Here is a 17,871-nt window from a genome sequence, read left to right as displayed (position 1 = left end):
CTGACATGCACAGTCCCCTGCGACTCATTCCACACACAACAATAATAACGCTGGGGTCAGAGAGTGGGGTGAATACAGATCCTTCAGCAGGCTGCAGGGGGCGGCAGGGAGACGTCCCTGTCGCTGCTCCACCACCCAGAGATGTTCTGGGGGATAATGGAGCGAAACATCAGTGAAGGGTGCCCCCCCCAGCTGACGACCCTGCAGCCCACACAATGGCACCGTCGGAGGTGCGTCAGGCAGCAATGCCAAGCAGGTGTGACCACCTGTGCTTACATCTAGATAGAATTATTGATCTTTTTTTAAATGTACGATAATTGTCAGTATTACTAGTTTCATAATACTTTTGCAATATATAATTTACATAAGTTCATATGTCTAAGTAACATTTTTTCTCTGGATAATTTGATGAGGGCGGCACCCCAGCGCCCCCTACTGACGAGCTGCCACTGGTGTCATGTATGATACTGTATGTATTTTAGGAATAAGACCATGTATGTGTCATGTGTGCTGTTTCTATGTATGACACTGTTCTTCTCACATTTGGAGTGTGTGTTCACACACAGGGTGTTTAAGGGGATTTCTACATACCTGAGTGTGTCCAGTCTGCAGTGGGGATCCTCCAGTCTAGCAGAGAGCAGCTTCACTCCTGAGTCTCCTGGGTGGTTGTAAGTCAGATCCAGTTCTTTCAGGTGGGAGGGGTTTGAACTCAGAGCTGAAGCCAGAGAAGAACAGCCTTCCTCTGTGACCAAACAACCAGACAATCTGCAGAAAGGAGGGAAAAAGAGGGAGAAAGACAGTGTCCTCACTGCATTTGCAGAGCAGCCAGTATGGGGCGCTAGAGAGGCCAGTAACTGTAGTGGAGGCTTCACCCTGTGCTTTATAATAAACTACTGTCATGGTGAGGTCTCATATCCATTCCTCAACTATGATCCTACACCACCAAACACCCTCCACAATATTAAACCTAATAATCCTAAACTGCTTAGCTCTGATCTTTGATATAATAGCACTTTTGTAAGTCGCTCTGGATAAGAGCGTCTGCTAAATGCCATAAATGTAAATGTAAATGTAAATATAATGTTGTCAAATGTGTGTGCACAAGCACTGAAAAGGTGGTTTTTTCATTACATGTCATTTTAATATTGGGGTATTTGTCATATGTGTAAATGAAATTAAAAGATATTGCCACATTTTCTTTCACAGTACTGTGGATGTGGACGTCTGGATTTGGAATATTAATAAGACACTTGGGGCAGAGCTGTTTTACAAGCTGTGTGTTTCAGTCAGGTCTGTGTAGGAGTGTGTCTGTTCAGCGGTGTGTAGGAGTGTGTGTTTCCATAAATACCCACATACATTTGGACAAGGACTCCGTCAATGACATGTAGTTCATGTATTTAATTTTAACAGGAAATATTTGGAATTAATAAAGAAAGAAAACCTCATAAAATAATAAAGTGTGAAATTGTCTTGCATTGCCTTGTGGTAGGATTTTTTATAGTGTAATCAAAGGAAGTTTATTATTTTTAAAAGGAAATTGACATTTTAAAAGTACATAAATATTAATCTTAAATTGATTAAAACCCTGTAGTGCCACCACACTTTACTGTTTCCATTCCAGATTAAATTGACAGAAAACTCACCTGAGAATCTCCAGTTTACAGTTTGAACTCTTCAGTCCAGCACAGAGCTGCTCCACTCCTGAATCTTGTAGGTCATTATTATTAATTTCCAGTTGTTTCAGTGAGGTTTCTGTTTGTAGAACTGATATGAGAGATTTGCAAGACTCCTCAGTGAGACCACAGAGAGACAGTCTGTAAAGGAGTAAATACAGTACAAAATGTAGATCAATCAGATGATGCTGGATTCCAGAATCTGAACTGCTGATTAAATTATCCTCTGTATCTGTTATGCAGCTCAACCCTGGAGACTGCAACTCCCAGAATGCCCCACGTCGTCTGACCCTTTCCTCCTCCCCTCAGTACTAGTTCACACCTGGTTCTCATCATAGGATATTATTTATATCACGACACTCACTAAACTCTTTGTGAAGTATTGCCGACATTTTGAAAGCATACATAAAGTTTTTTCCTGCATTCTATTCTCTTTGTGGTTCGACCCAGTTTGTCTAGTTCACTGCTCTCCTGGATTCTCCCTTTTTGTACCTCTGTCTGTTTTTTCTTCTTTTTGTGTGTACCTGACCTGGACTGTTTTTTTGACATTGACTTTTGATTACGTCTGGATCCCTCTGCCCAGTTGTTTCCTCCATTTACTTCAATAAACAAAGTGTGTTTAAGTCTGTGTACGTTTGTGACTAATATGTACCCCACATCACAGTATCTTGTAAAATAGGATGAAATTAATTACATTAACAGATTAAAAAGTATCAAAGCAGAGGCCAGTAACTGTAGTGGAGGCTTCACCCTGTGCTTTATAATAAATTACTGTCATGGTGAGGTTTCATATCCATTCCTCACATATGATCCTACACCACCAAACACCCTCCACAATATTAAACCTAATAATCCTAACCTGTTTAGCTCTGAACTTTGATATAATGTTGTCAAATGTGTGTGCACAAGCACTGAAAAGGTGGATTTTTCATTACATGTCATTTTAATATTGGGGTATTTGTCATATGTGTAAATGAAATCAAAAGATATTGCCACATTTTCTTTCACAGTAGTGTAGATGTCTGGATTTGGAACATTAATAACACACTTGGGGCAGAGCTGTTTTACAACCTGTGTGTTTGTCACTTCTATGCAGGTGTGTGTGTGTGTGTGTGTGTTGAAAAACATATATATTTTAGCCATTGAGTTTATTTTGAGCACACAGATGACATAACGACACGCCCACAAGGAGGGGTCCGGAGCTGTCACCGTAACACAATGAAATGTAGTTCATGTAGTTAATTTTAACAGAAAATATTTGGAATTAATAAAAAAAAAGCCTCATAAAATAATAAAGTGTGAAATTGTCATGCAGTTCATTGTGATAGGATTTTTTATAGTGTACTCAAAGGAAGTGTATTATTTTTAAAAGGAAATTGACGTTTTAAAAGTACATAAATATTTTATCTTAAAATGTATTAAAACCCTGTAGTGTCACCACACTTCACTGTTTCCATTCCAGATTAAATTGACAATAAACTCACCTGAGAATCTCCAGTTTACAGTTTGAACTCTTCAGTCCAGCACAGAGCTGCTCCACTCCTGAATCTTTTAGGTCATTATTATTCATCTCCAGTTCTTTCAGTGAGTTTTCTGTTTGTAGAACTGATGTGAGAGATTTGCAAGACTCCTCAGTGAGACCACAGCCAGACAGTCTGTAAAGGAGTAAATACAGTACAAAATGTAGATCAATCAGATGATGCTGGATTCCAGAATCTGAACTGCTGATTAAATTATCCTCTGTATCTGTCATGCAGCTCAACCCTGGAGACTGCAACTCCCAGAATGCCCCACGTCGTCTGACCCTTTCCTCCTCCCCTCAGTATTGTTTTTTCCTGCATTCTATTCTCTTCATGGTTCGACCCAGTTTGTCTAGTTCACTGCTCTCCTGGATTCTCCCTTTTTGTACCTCTGTCTGTTTTTTCTTCTTTTTGTGTATACCTGACCTGGACTGCTTTTTTGACATTGACTTTGGATTATGTCTGGATCCCTCTGCCCAGTTGTTGCCTATCTGTGTGTTTAAATCTGTGTGCGTTTGTGACTAATATGTACCACGCATCACAGTATCTTGTAAAGCAGGATGAAATTAATTGCATTAACAGATTAAAAAGTATCAAAGCAGAGGCCAGTAACTGTAGTAGAGGCTTCACTCTGTGCTTTATAATAAACTACTGACATGGTGAGGTCTCGTATCCATTCCTCACCTATGAGCCTACACCACCAAACACCCTCCACAATATTAAACCTAATAATCCTAAACTGCTTAGCTCTGAACTTTGATATAATGTAGTCAAATGTGTGTGCACATGCACTGAAAAGGTGGATTTTCATTATTTTAATATTGGGGTATATGTCAAATGTGTAAATGAAATTAAAGATATTGCCACATTTTCTTTCACAGTATTGTGGATGTGGATGTCTGGATTTGGAACATTAATAACACACTTGGGGCAGATCTGTTTTACAACCTGTGTGTTTGTCGCTTCTATGCATGTGTGTGTGTGTGTGTGTGTGTGTGTTCAGCTCTGTGTAGGAGTATGAACATTTCCATAAATACCCACATACATTTGAACAAGGGCTCATATGAGTCTCTTTAGAGTGTTACATTTCTCTTCTAGGAGATTATGTAAATCTACTTATGCATCACACATTTTTCTTTCTCTCCGCAAAGTGGTCAGTCAATGAAATGTAGTTCATGTAGTTAATTTTAACAGAAAATATTTGAAATTAATAAAGAACGAAAACCTCATAAAACAATAAAGAATGAAATTGTCTTGCATTGCATTGTGGTAGATGTTTTTATACTGTACTCAAAGGAGTTTTATTATTTTAAAAAAGGAAATTTACTTTTAAAAGTACATAAATATTTATCTTAATATTTATTAAAACCCTGTAGTGTCACCACACTTCACTGTTTCCATTCCAGATTAAATTGACAGAAAACTCACCTGAGAATCTCCAGTTTACAGTTTGAACTCTTCAGACCAGCACAGAGCTGCTCCACTCCTGAATCTTGTAGGTCATTATTATTAATCTTCAGCTCTTTCAGTGAGTTTTCTGTTTGTAGAACTGATGTGAGAGATTTGCAAGACTCCTCAGTGAGACCACAGCCAGACAGTCTGTAAAGGAGGAGTAAATACAGTACAAAATACAGATCAATCAGATGATGCTGGATTACAGAATCTGAACTGCTGATTAAATTATCCTCTGTATCTGTCATGCAGCTCAACCCTGGAGACTGCAACTCCCAGAATGCCCCACGTCGTCTGACCCGTTCCTCCTCCCCTCAGTAATAGTTCACAACTGGTTCTCATCATAGGCTATTATATATATCACAACACTCACTAAACTCTTTGTGAAGTATTGCCGACATTTTGAAAGCATACATAACGTTTTTTCCTGTATTCTATTCTCTTTGTGGTTCGACCCAGTTTGTCTAGTTCACTGCTCTCCTGGATTCTCCCTTTTTGTACCTCTGTCTGTTTTTTCTTCTTTTTGTGTGTACCTGACCTGGACTGTTTTTTTGACATTGACTTTGGATTATGTCTGGATCCCTCTGCCCAGTTGTTTCCTCCATTTACTTCAATAAACAAAGTGTGTTTAAGTCTGTGTACGTTTGTGACTAATATGTACCCCACATCACAGTATCTTGTAAAATAGGATGAAATTAATTACATTAACAGATTGAAAAGTATAAAAGCAGAGGCCAGTAACTGTAGTGGAGGCTTCACCCTGTGCTTTATAATAAACTACTGTCATGGTGAGGTTTCATATCCATTCCTCACATATGATCCTACACTACCAAACACCCTCCACAATATTAAACCTAATAATCCTAACCTGTTTAGCTCTGAACTTTGACATAATGTTGTCAAATGTGTGTGCACAAGCACTGAAAAGGTGGATTTTTCATTACATGTCATTTTAATATTGGGGTATTTGTCATATGTGTAAATGAAATCAAAAGATATTGAGGTAGTGTAGATGTCTGGATTTGGAACATTAATAACACACTTGGGGCAGAGCTGTTTTACAACCTGTGTGTTTGTCACTTCTATGCAGGTGTGTGTGTGTGTGTGTGTGTTCAGCTCTGTGTAGGAGTATGAACATTTCCATAAATACCCACATACATTTGAACAAGGGCTCATCTGAGTCTCTTTAGAGTGTTACATTTCTCTTCTAGGAGATTATGTAAATCTACTTATGCATCACACATTTTTCTTTCTCTCCACAATGTGGTCAGTCAATGTGTAACGCGTGGAGGAGGAGGCAGGCACAACGACGAGTAGTGTGGTGAACATACACTTTTAATAACACAAACACGGGTGAAGTCCAGCACGGTAGCGTAAGCACAAACAGACAACTCATGCAGGCACGAACTCAAGACAAAGACGAGCACGAGACATTGTGCAAACGCACATTAAATAGGTGGTGAACACATTCCCCAATGATCACGAGACAAGGCACAGGTGAGACTACGAACACGCTCACAGACGACCCACACCCACGGAACTACAAACATGGACATAACTGCACACAGACGACATAACGACACGCCCACAAGGAGGGGTCCGGAGCTATCACCGTAACACAATGAAATGTAGTTCATGTAGTTAATTTTAACAGAAAATATTTGGAATTAACAAAGAAAGAAAACCTCATAAAATAATAAAGTGTGAAATTGTCTTGCATTGCCTTGTGATAGGATTTTTTATAGTGTAATCAAAGGAAGTTTATTATTTTAAAAGGAAATTGACATTTTAAAAGTACATAAATATTAATCTTAAAATTGATTAAAACCCTGTAGTGCCACCACACTTTACTGTTTCCATTCCAGATTAAATTGACAGAAAACTCACCTGAGAATCTCCAGTTTACAGTTTGAACTCTTCAGTCCAGCACAGAGCTGCTCCACTCCTGAAACTTTTAGGTCATTATTATTAATCTCCAGCTGTTTCAGTGAGTTTTCTGTTTGTAGAACTGATGTGAGAGATTTGCAAGACTCCTCAGTGAGACCACAGCCAGACAGTCTGTAAATGAGTGAATACAGTACAAAATGTAGATCAATCAGATGCTGGATTCCAGAATCTGAACTGCTGATTAAATTATCCTCTGTATCTGTCATGCAGCTCAACCCTGGAGACTGCAACTCCCAGAATGCCCCACGTTTTCTGACCCTTTCCTCCTCCCCTCTGTATTAATTCACACCTGGTTCTCATCATAGGCTATTATATATATATCAGGACACTCACAAAACTCTTTGTGAAGTATTGCAGACATTTTGAAAGCATGCCAAGCGGTTTTTCCTGTATTCTATTCTCTTTGTGGTTCGACCCAGTTTGTCTAGTTCACTGCTCTCCTGGATTCTCCCTTTTTGTACCTCTACCTGTTTTTTCTTCTTTTTGTGTGTACCTGAGCTGGACTGTTTTTTTGACATTGACTTTGGATTACGTCTGGATCCCTCTGCCCAGTTGTTTCCTCCATTTACTTCAATAAACAAAGTGTGTGTCAGGGTTGGACCCAGACGCGTTCCTCCTGCCGCCACTGGGGGGAGCTCGCGAGCTAGACCCGGAGGCAATTGAGCGTGATAGGCTACAGCTGTTTGCAGCCTATTTAGAGAGAGCAACTTCAGCAGCCCTTTGCTGAAGTTGTTTGCTGCCTACGCTTTCACAGCCCAAGCCATCTCTCTCTCTCTCTCTCTCTCTCTCTCTCTCTCTCTCTCTCTCTCTCTCTCTCTCTCTCTCTCTCTCTCTCTCTCTCTCTCTCTCTCCTCTCTCTCTCTCTCTCTCTCTCTCTCTCTCTCTCTCTCTCTCTCTCACTCACACACACACACACAGCTCCTGCATTTTCCTTCGCCTGTTTTCGTTTCCCACTGAGTGTTCTCAGTCGTTCTATGTTGGTTTGTCTGCCAGTGTTCTAATACAGTGCAATAGTGATAATTATTGGGGTTAGGTGGACCATAAGAAGATAGAATATAGAAAAGAGGGGGAGAGAAAATAAAAAGGGAAAAGACAGAAAAAAGGGGAGAAGTAACCCCAGGGGACCAGCCAGGAGAGGACCGGGCACAACAAGCCCCAGACCCAGAACCAGCTGTCCTCACACATACACTCACCCCCATGTATACACTCCTACATACATACACACACACACCCCCTTATATACGCCCTTACCATGTATACACCTACACACATCCATATACACATACATACACACACACACACACTCACCCACATATATACACCTACATGCACATGTACATCCACTCAAACATACACTCCCACACACATTCACCCACACCCATATACACTCTTACGGACATGTATACACCCACAAATGTACTTACATTCACCCCAATATATACACACACACACCCATATACACTCTTACGGACATGTATACACCCCTACATACATACACAAACCCCCTTATATACACCCTCATTATATATACACCTACACACATCCATATACACATACATACACCCACACTCACCCTCATATAGAACCTCATACATATATATACCTACACAAACATACACTCCCACACACATTCACCCATATACACTCTTACGGACATGTATACACCCACAAATATACTTACACATTCATCCCAATATATACACACACACCCATACCCCCCCCCAACATGTACTCATTCACCCACCTATACAAAAAGAGACAAGGACAAAGACACATTCATCCAAACTAACACACCCTCCACGGCGGGGGCAAATGGCTGGACCAGCAAGGATCGGCAGCAGCTCCAGGACGCCACCAGTCCAGCCCCGCGCTAGCGACCCATCCCTGTCCCGGCAGGGAGCAGGAAACGGGTGAAGGAAGGCCTTCCCACCCCTCCACACCCAGTGCTGTGTAGTGTGTAGGTGTTGGTGTAGATGCATGTATGGTAGTGTGTGATACTATGGTGTAGTTAAAATTGAGGGGACAGGTGCTGGGACAAACGTGGGCAAAGCCCCGGGCCACTGGACGACGTGTGTCCACACCATCCCCTCAAAAGCCCTCAATGTCTAAAGTGCAGTAAAAACTGAGGGACAGACAGTGGTTAGGAGACGGGTGAGAACGAGAACGAGAATTGTTGACGGGGGGGGGGGGGGGGGGGGGGGGGGGGTTGGCGAACGAAAATTGTTGACGTTGTTGTATACTCCAACGCTAGGAATCTAGCACTAGGACCCTGGAGCGGTTTTTTTTCTGCATTAGCGCTAGATTCGGAAGTTCACATCGCGCCAGAACAACTGAACAGCACACTTATAATAATTTAATGCCTCCCCTCATAAAATTCCAGACATTTTAAGACATTTTTAGGCCTTGAATATGGAAAACTAAATTTAAGACATTTTAAGACTTTTTAAGGATCCGCGGGTACCCTGACCGCCCCACCCCCACCACCCAGGCACCTCAGAGCCCCAAGGCCCAGGCCCGATGCCCCGACACAAGGCAGACTGACCCACCCCACCCAGCGGCGGACCCGCAGTGGCGCAGGTCACCCCCGCGCGGGCAGGGCCCTAGGCACCGGGCCCCATGTCCCGCCACCACGCTGAGGGCCAGCACCTGCTCCCCCCACACCCCGGGCCCCACACCCCAGAGCACAGAGGCAGCGCCCCCCCCCCCCCTCTGATAGACCTTCTGATTCAGGAGCATCCAGTGCTATGTCCACTGTGAATCTCTGAATGAAAATACTCACATGACTTTTCTGGATGCTTTGACCACTGGCAGCAGTCTCAGTAGACATTTCTCTGATGGGTCATATTTCCTCAGGTCAAATTCATCCAGCTCCTCTTCTGAGTTCAGCAACACAAACACCAGAGCTGACCACTGAGCAGGAGAGAGCCTGACTCCATGAAGACGAGTGTCACCTCCTCTGCTCAGGTATGTTTGGACTTCCTGTACTAGAGAATGATCATTCAGTTCATTCAGACAGTGGAACAGATTGATGGATTTCTCTGGAGAGGGATTCTCCCTGATCTTCTCCTTGATGTACTGGACTGTTTCCTCTTTGCAGTGAGAGCTGCTTCCTGTCCGTGTCAGTAGACCTCGTAAGAGAGTCTGATTGGACTCCAGTGAGAGACCCAGAAGGAAGCGGAGGAAAAGGTCCAGGTGTCCATTCTGACTCTGTAAGGCCTTGTCCACTGCACTGTTGAGGAGAGAAGATATTGATTTTTTGAAAATACTGAACAATCCAGGGTGTTGCTGTTCCAGCACATTTGTGTTGGTGGAGATGAAGGTAATGAACACATATAAAGCAGCCAGAAACTCCTGAACACTCAGATGTACAAAGCTGAACACCTTCCCCAGCTGTAGACCAAACTCCTCTCTGAAGATCTGAGTGCACAGTCCTGAATACACTGATATTTCTCTGACATCAATGCCACTGTTTCTCAGGTCTTCCTCATAGAAGATCAGGTTGCCTTTATCCAGCTGTTGGAAAGCCAGTTTTCCCAGTGCCAAAATATGTTTTCTAGATTTTTTTTCTAGTTGAGGGTAAGTGTCACTTTTCTGATCATACTTTTGGTCCTTGTGTTTGATGTGAAAGATCAGGAAGTGTGTGAACATCTGAGTCAGAGTCTTGGGGATCTCCCCACTCTCTGCTTCACCCAACATCCTCTCTAGAACAGTGGCTGCAATCCAACAGAAGACTGGAATGTGGCACATGATGTAGAGACTTCTTGATGACTTCATGTGTGAGATGATTCTGTTGGCCAGACTCTGGTCACTGATTCTCTTCCTGAAGTACTCCTCTCTCTGAGGGCCACTGAACCCTCGCACCTCTGTTACCTGGTCAACACACTCAGGAGGGATCTGATTGGCTGCTGCTGGTCGAGATGTTATCCAGAGGATAGCAGAGGGAAGCAGATTCCCCTTGATGAGGTTTGTCAGCAGCACATCCACTGAGGTCGACTCTGTTACATCCCACACGCTGTCATTGTTCTGGAAATCTAGACGAAGACGACACTCATCCAGACCGTCAAAGATGAACAGAATTTTGTAGTATGTATAGTGAGTTGGTTTTAATTCACGTGTTTCTGGAAAAAAGCAATGAAGAAGCTGCACCAGACTGAGCTTTTTCTCCTTCATCAAATTCAGCTCCCTAAAAGGAAGTGGAAATATGAAGAGAACATCCTGATTTACATTTCCTTCACACCAGTCCAGTATGAACTTCTGCACTGAGACTGTTTTACCAATTCCAGCCACTCCTTTAGTCAGCACAGTTCTGATGGCTTTGTCTTGTCCTGGTAAGGGTCTAAAGATGTCACTGCATTTGATGGGTGTCTCCTGTGTTGCTGGTCTCCTGGATGCTGTCTCAATCTGTCTCACCTCATGTTCATTATTCATCTCTCCACTCCCTCCCTCTGTGATGTAGAGCTCTGTGTAGATCTCATTCAGAAGTGCTGTGGTTCCATGCTGTGAGATTCCTTCATTAATTTTCTCACATTTTTCCCTCAGTTTGGATTTCAGCTTTCTGTGGCAAGCAGGGAACATTTCTGATAAAGTGGAAGACAACAGCACACATGTTAATCTGATTTAAGGCCAACCATAAACAACTCATTGCAGAAAATACAAGAAAAGACATTATTATTAATAGATATTTAGTCCCCATAGATTGACCATGATACATTCAGGAAATTGAAATACTGTAAATGTTAGAGATAGGTAAGACCAGGGGTCGGCAACCTTTGAGACATGGAGTGCCAACTTTAGGTAAGACCAGGGGTCGGCAACCTTTGAGACATGGAGTGCCAACTTTAACATGTCCAGTCAATGAGTGTGCCACTATCAACAACAAATAATATTGGTGCGGCGGGGGGTGGGGGGGGGGGGGGTAGTGAGCTTAAAATTGTTGAGGGGAGGGGGAGCAAGTTTAAAATTGATGACGGGGGGGGGGGGGGGGGGGGGGGGGTTTAAATTGTTAGCGGAGGGGAGGTGTAAATGGACACAAATTAAGTATTATATCGCGATCAATCACCAAGTATAAACGCCTCCACCGAGCAGAGCATTGAGGAGCGATTTCGATTGGAGGATTGTGATCTATTTTTTATTATAAATTTTTTTTGCTGATACTGGTCCAGCGTGTCGCGTGCCAGTGATTATGCCTCAGCGTGCCAACGGGTTAGAATGTCTGAGTATCAAAAATGACATTGAGAAAACATGCGTTGATGGAGGAAGCCATTACACCAGCTGAAGTTCCACCACACACACTGGTAACTGTCACCTGACTGAGGAGACCTACAACTAGCAGACTGGACATCTGAGAGACAATGGAGGGAAACAGAAAACACACCTGTGTATGACATCATGAGACAGTGACCTGTGGTCAAATCTGATTGGCTCAGTTTTAAAGAATAACAACGTATCCTCAAAGCATCAACATTCTACAATCACATGACAACAGTGATAAATGTAGGAGAGTCTTGAGTCTGCACCTGAGCAGACTACACTGAAGGGAGGTCAACTGAGGACAGACCAACACTGATTTAAGATCCTCATTGTGAACTGAGATTCACCAACAGTGTCCTCCCTCTGAAGTAATAAAGTGATGTTATGATGTCATGACCCAGAGCTCTTACTGGTCTGTAGTGTGTTAGCGAGGTCTGTCTGGTTCATGTTCCTCAGGACGTGCAGTGTGATCTTCATCGCCCCCTCTCTGACACTGCTCTGATCCTCCTCATCCTCCACCTGTTTCTCAGTGCATGCTGGGTAATCTGGACTCAGTAGATTCTTGAATCTCTTCAGCTCATTTTTCACCAGAGAGATGATTTTGTGCTCCAGCTCCTGAATAAACAGTATCAGTAAAACTACAGTGTTACACACAGATGATTATAACAGGATAATCCATTAAACACAAGAGAGGACTGAACTGAGAGGGACTGGGTGGTCCTGTGGACATTATGGTTTATTACAAAAGTTAAAGTACAAAAGTTTAATATTTAAGTTTCAAGAATACAGTTTTAAGAACTACCACAGAACAAGAGAATTAACAAAGCTTAAATATGACAGACTAACAAGAGAAGGGACAGAGATTAAATAAAACAGACTAACAAGAGAAGGGACAGAGATTAAATAGGACAGACTAACAAGAGAAGGGACAGAGATTAAATAGGACAGACTAACAAGAGAAGGGACAGAGATTAAATAGGACAGACTAACAAGAGAAGTCAACTGTGAAGAGGTGGGACTGATAATCACAGGGTGGAGTTACTGAATGGAAGGAGGGACAGACAGCCATGAAAAACACATGGGAAGTATAAACAGGGAAAGGCTGGGCGGGGCTAGAGGGACCAAACAGACAGATTGACAGGAGAGGGTGGAGCTCAGCATGACACACACACACACACACACACACACACACACACACACACACACACACACACAAACACACACACACACAAACAAACACACACACAAACAAACACACACACAAACAAACACACACACACGCGCGGACAAATACACACCTTGAATACTGACTCCAGTTTGTCTTTAGAAATATTTACAGGTTTCTTTTGGGCACTGTGGACAAACAGAACAACAACTTTAATGGAAAATCTACATTTTATAGACCTGAATACATGATGCACAAACACCTTAAATGGAAGCACAATCAGCATGGCTGATCTGGAAGATGGGCCACCAGAAAAGGCAATGATTTGGTAGCAGTTGCACAGTCGACTTAAGCACTCTTTTATTTTGTTTGTTTACTCTGCTGAAGAGGCCGTTTAAAAGTAGTATGCACTTTGTTTAATATAAAAAACTTGAATTTAATAAAGGAAATGTGGAATTTCAAGTTACATCACTGAATAGGCCCTCTTTTTATGTTTACTATGCTGGAGAGTAAAGTTTTGCACTAACATTTTGCACTATAAAGCTGTTTTACATTTTTTGTTCTGTATTATGTTGTCGGAATATATGTAATTTACAAGAAAGCCAATTTCGTTGTTTTTTGTTCTGCAGAAAATTAATCGTTTAGACTAGTCGACCAATCGATAAAATAGTCGATAGTTGAATCGATAGAAAAATAGTCGTTAATGGCAGCCCTAACATGAACACAGACAGATAATGAAAGGGCCTCTACATGCTGCTGGATGAACTGTGGATGTAAGATGACACAGTAAAAGGCCTCATTTGATAAAGGTCCAGATCAGGGGATCTTTAAACAGACAGAACTTTTACATTTGGACCTCATACATATATAATGAATGTGTATATGAATATGAATGACTGGGGTGTGAAGTCATGTTGATTGGACATAATGGTGGAATCTAAAGTAGATATGTAAATAGAGTAGGAGGAGCAATGTGTATCTGATTAGAATATGTCACGGTAGGCCGGTCCGGCTCCTCAGGGGATCCGCCCACTTCACAACACTCCACCTCTCGTTCACTCCATAGATCACAAGCCCCGCCTACTGATCAGTTCTCTTCATTCCTGCACCTGTCACTCATTTCCAGTAACCCTCTTTATCCGTTAAAGGTCAAGATTGAGTGACTCTCTTCAGAGTTCAGAGCGCTATCCGCTCCTCTGATACCTTGCATTTAAACTGCATTTAACAGCTTTGAGTTGTGCTGTGACTATGATGGAAATGGACATTAAAGTCGACCCAGCACCACCTCCTGTGTCTGCTGCATCTGTCACCTCGTTACAGAATATACTGTATGAATAAACATTAGTGCTCCTCTGAGCCCTGGAGACTTTCATGTTGGGGAGAGACTCAACTGTACACCAACGTTGCTCTACAATAAAGTGGGACCTGTTATTCTCATCAAGTGATCTTGGAGTCTGTCTTCTTTATTTTATTACTCTGTTCCTTATTTGTTTAAGTATAATTCAGTGGTACTGGCTTTAATGTGGGATTAAGGAACCACAAATATTTACTCCCTCCACACATACGTAAGAACTGAGGAGGGAGAAACAGAGGAAAATGTGGAGAATGAAGACTTAAAATACTTTCAGTCTGATTAAAGAATCTCTGTGTGTAATGTGTCACTCACTGTGGGTCAGGGGTCACAGGCCCACTACTGAAGTAAGGAGGACATGGCATGGACCAGTCACTCTTCATAGACACACAGCTGGGTAGTGGAGATGATTCACTCTTCATAAACACACGGCTGGATACTGAAAATACGCTCTTCACCCTGATGAAGATGAGGAAAGTGTTGAGTAATTAAGTCCTTCACTACATCTCATTTATCCTGAATATTCCCTCTTCCTGTTTCCTCAGATTAAGTGCTGATGTAAAGCTCCTCACTTTGGGTCACTGCTGGAGTTATGAGGCTCCATCATGGAGTTGTTCCTCTTCACACACACACAGCTGGGCACTGGAGATGCTGCTCTCTGCTCCCTGTCAACACTTCATCATAAAGAGGAGGAGCAGGACACTGAAACACTGATTATAATGAACCTGATGTCACGGCAGTGTGACTCCGCCCCCAAACACAATCCCAGTAACACTGGACACACTGGAAAAGGACATTTTAACAGATATGTTATATACAGTATTCTACATATACGTGAACGCTTGCTAAACACTTAAATGCAATTACACGCTACTTTAGCGCCATCTTTTGGCAACTTATATTAATGAATATTGACGATGTTTTTTTCTTTTTTTTACCAATGTTCCGCCTAAGATCGTCTAGTTTAGAACAAATACAAATGTGATTTAAAGGCAAACAGTTCTTCCAGTGTGACAATATCAGTGACTATACAGTGGCCTCTCTTGAAAAATGCTAAATAATATTTGAATCCATATTTAATTTTAAACTTGTATTTAAATAGTTATATTTAGGTATCATAAGTATCTCTAACTACAGTGACTCTTTGACGATGATCCTTAAATACAGATTCTCCTGAACAATGTTAAATACGACATGCGCTATCACCTTTCTCCGTGTCAGTAATCTACATTTCCGGAGTGACTGAAGTTCAAAAAGTTCGCCGTTTTGTCACAGATCGTTTCGTACAGATTCAGACTGGATTACGTCCTTTATCGTTAGAACATTAAACCAGTATATTTTGTACATAATGTAACATTTCAAACATTTCTGTAAGTGTTAATAAACTCACCGTCGTATGTCCCAGACGTGCGTTCATAAGGTGATTTTTATTTGGCGTTTACTTTCGGTTTCGTCTCATCTCATTTGACCACACCTATGACGTAGTTTCCGTGCGAACACTAGGGGGCGCACAGACACAGAGCGAAAAACAAACGTGAACGTCATGGCCAAACGTTTTGAGAATGATACAAATATTAATTTGAAAAAGCTTCAGTTTTTATAATGGCAATTTGCATATACCCCAGAATGTTATAAAGAGTGATCAGCTTAACAGCACTTAATTGCAAAGTAAATATTTGCCTAGAAAATGAACTTTATCCCCCAAAACACATTTCAACTTCATTGCAGCCCTGCCTTAAAAGGACCAGCTAACATAGTTTCAGTGATTGCTCCATTAACACAGGTGTGGGTGTTGATGAGGACAGGGCTGGAGATCAATCTGTCATGATTAAGTAAGAATGACACCACTGGACACTTTAAAAGTAGGCTGGTGCTTGGCATCATTGTTTCTCTTCTGTTAACCATGGTTATCTCTAAAGAAACATATGCAGTCATCATTGCACTGCACAAAAATGGCCTAACAGGGAAGAGTGTCACAGCTAGAAAGATTGCACCTCAGTCAACAATCTATCGCATCATCAAGAACTACAAGGAGAGAGGTTCCATTGTTGCCAAAAAAGCTCCAGGGCGCCCAAGAAAGACCAGCAAGCACCAGGACCGTCTCTTAAAAGTGTTTCAGCTGCGGGATCGGGCTACCAGCAGTGCAGAGCTTGCTCAGGAATGGCAGCAGGCAGGTGTGAGTCCATCTGCACGCACTGTGAGGCGGAGACTCTTGGAGCAAGGCCTGGTCTCAAGGAGGGCAGCAAAGAAGCCACTTCTCTCCAGGAAAAACATCAGGGACAGACTGATATTCTGCAAAAGGTACAGGGAGTGGACTGCTGAGGACTGGGGTAAAATCATTTTCTCTGATTAATCCCCTTTCCGATTTTTTGGGACATCTGGAAAACGGCTTGTTAGGAGAAGACGAGGTGAGCACTACCACTAGTCTTGTCTCATGCCAACTGTAAAGCATCCTGAAACCATTCATGTGTGGGGTTGCTTCTCAGCCAAGGGAATCGGCTCTCTCACAGTCTTGTCTAAAAACACAGCCATGAATAAAGAATGATACCAGAATGTCCTCCGAGAGCAACTTCTCCCAACCATCCAAGAGCAGTTTGGTGATCAACCATGCCTTTTCCAGCATGATGGAGCACCTTGCCATAAAGCAAAGGTGATAACTAAATGGCTCAGGGAACAAAATGGAGATTTTGGGTCCATGGCCTGAAAACTCCCCAGATCTTAATCCCATTGAGAACTTGTGGTCAATCATCAAGAGACGGGTGGACAAACAAACCTACACATTCTGACAAAATGCAAGCATTGATTGTGCAAGAATGGACTGCTATCAGTCAGGATTTGGTCCAGAAGTTGAGTGAAAGCATGCCACGGAGAATTGCAGAGGTCCTGAAAAAGGGTCAACACTGCAAATATTGGCTTGCTGCATTAACTCATTCTAACTGTCAATCAAATCTTTTGTTACTCATATGATTGCAATTATATTTCTGTATGTGATAAAAACATCTGACAAACACACATAACAACCAGAGGGCAGCAGATCATGTGAAAATATATTTGTGTCATTCTCAAAACTTTTGGCCATGACTGTACATTTGTATTTCATATGTATACATTTAGGCCATAAGGTGAACTAGCAAAAATTGCTAAGAAAGTGATTTTTCGTTCCCACGTCTGGGCACTACTTTTTAAAAGTGTTTTTGAATAGACAATACCCTTATTGACCTTCAGTTAAAAGTTATCCGTAAAATATCCTGCAGTTTTTTGTCACAGTGCATAAATGTATATATATGTGAATAAAAAAAAACGAAAAAATTCTATGCTGCTGGTTTTGCTTGTAACTTAATTAATCTCCATTTTCACAACCTAAAATATATCTCAAACTGACCTATGCATGTACCTAAACATATAAGAGAAGTATTAAAGCTTTAGTACACTCAAGTGTGAATTTACATTTTGGAATATTGCAAATTTGCAATATTCTTTCTTAAACTTCAGAAATTGACACCACACAAAATA

General features: G+C 41.8%; 1 protein-coding gene across 2 annotated transcripts in view; it reads right to left on the bottom strand.

Moving 5' to 3' along the window:
• LOC143504294 (NACHT, LRR and PYD domains-containing protein 3-like) overlaps positions 1 to 15,856 on the bottom strand; it is a 75,314-nt gene extending 59,458 nt beyond the window's left edge. Inside the window, exons 1-11 of one of the 2 annotated variants that reach the window (XM_076995805.1) lie at positions 15,749 to 15,856; positions 14,931 to 15,032; positions 14,674 to 14,817; positions 13,141 to 13,195; positions 12,253 to 12,457; positions 9,372 to 11,169; positions 6,533 to 6,703; positions 4,622 to 4,792; positions 3,158 to 3,328; positions 1,644 to 1,814; positions 592 to 765 (exon numbers count right to left, since the gene is read on the bottom strand). In XM_076995805.1, the coding sequence (XP_076851920.1) occupies positions 592 to 765; positions 1,644 to 1,814; positions 3,158 to 3,328; positions 4,622 to 4,792; positions 6,533 to 6,703; positions 9,372 to 11,169; positions 12,253 to 12,457; positions 13,141 to 13,195; positions 14,674 to 14,817; positions 14,931 to 14,965 (3,095 nt within the window). In that variant the 5' untranslated portion in view covers positions 14,966 to 15,032; positions 15,749 to 15,856. Of the gene's footprint in view, positions 1 to 591; positions 766 to 1,643; positions 1,815 to 3,157; positions 3,329 to 4,621; positions 4,793 to 6,532; positions 6,704 to 9,371; positions 11,170 to 12,252; positions 12,458 to 13,140; positions 13,196 to 14,673; positions 14,818 to 14,930; positions 15,142 to 15,748 lie in introns of both variants that reach the window. The other variant, XM_076995804.1, reaches the window with a different exon arrangement.
• Between the last annotated feature and the right edge of the window lie 2,015 nt (positions 15,857 to 17,871).

This window comes from Brachyhypopomus gauderio, unplaced genomic scaffold (genome assembly GCF_052324685.1).
Source record: "Brachyhypopomus gauderio isolate BG-103 unplaced genomic scaffold, BGAUD_0.2 sc254, whole genome shotgun sequence".
Lineage (NCBI taxonomy): Eukaryota > Metazoa > Chordata > Actinopteri > Gymnotiformes > Hypopomidae > Brachyhypopomus > Brachyhypopomus gauderio.
This window is presented reverse-complemented; position numbering and strand designations above follow the sequence as displayed.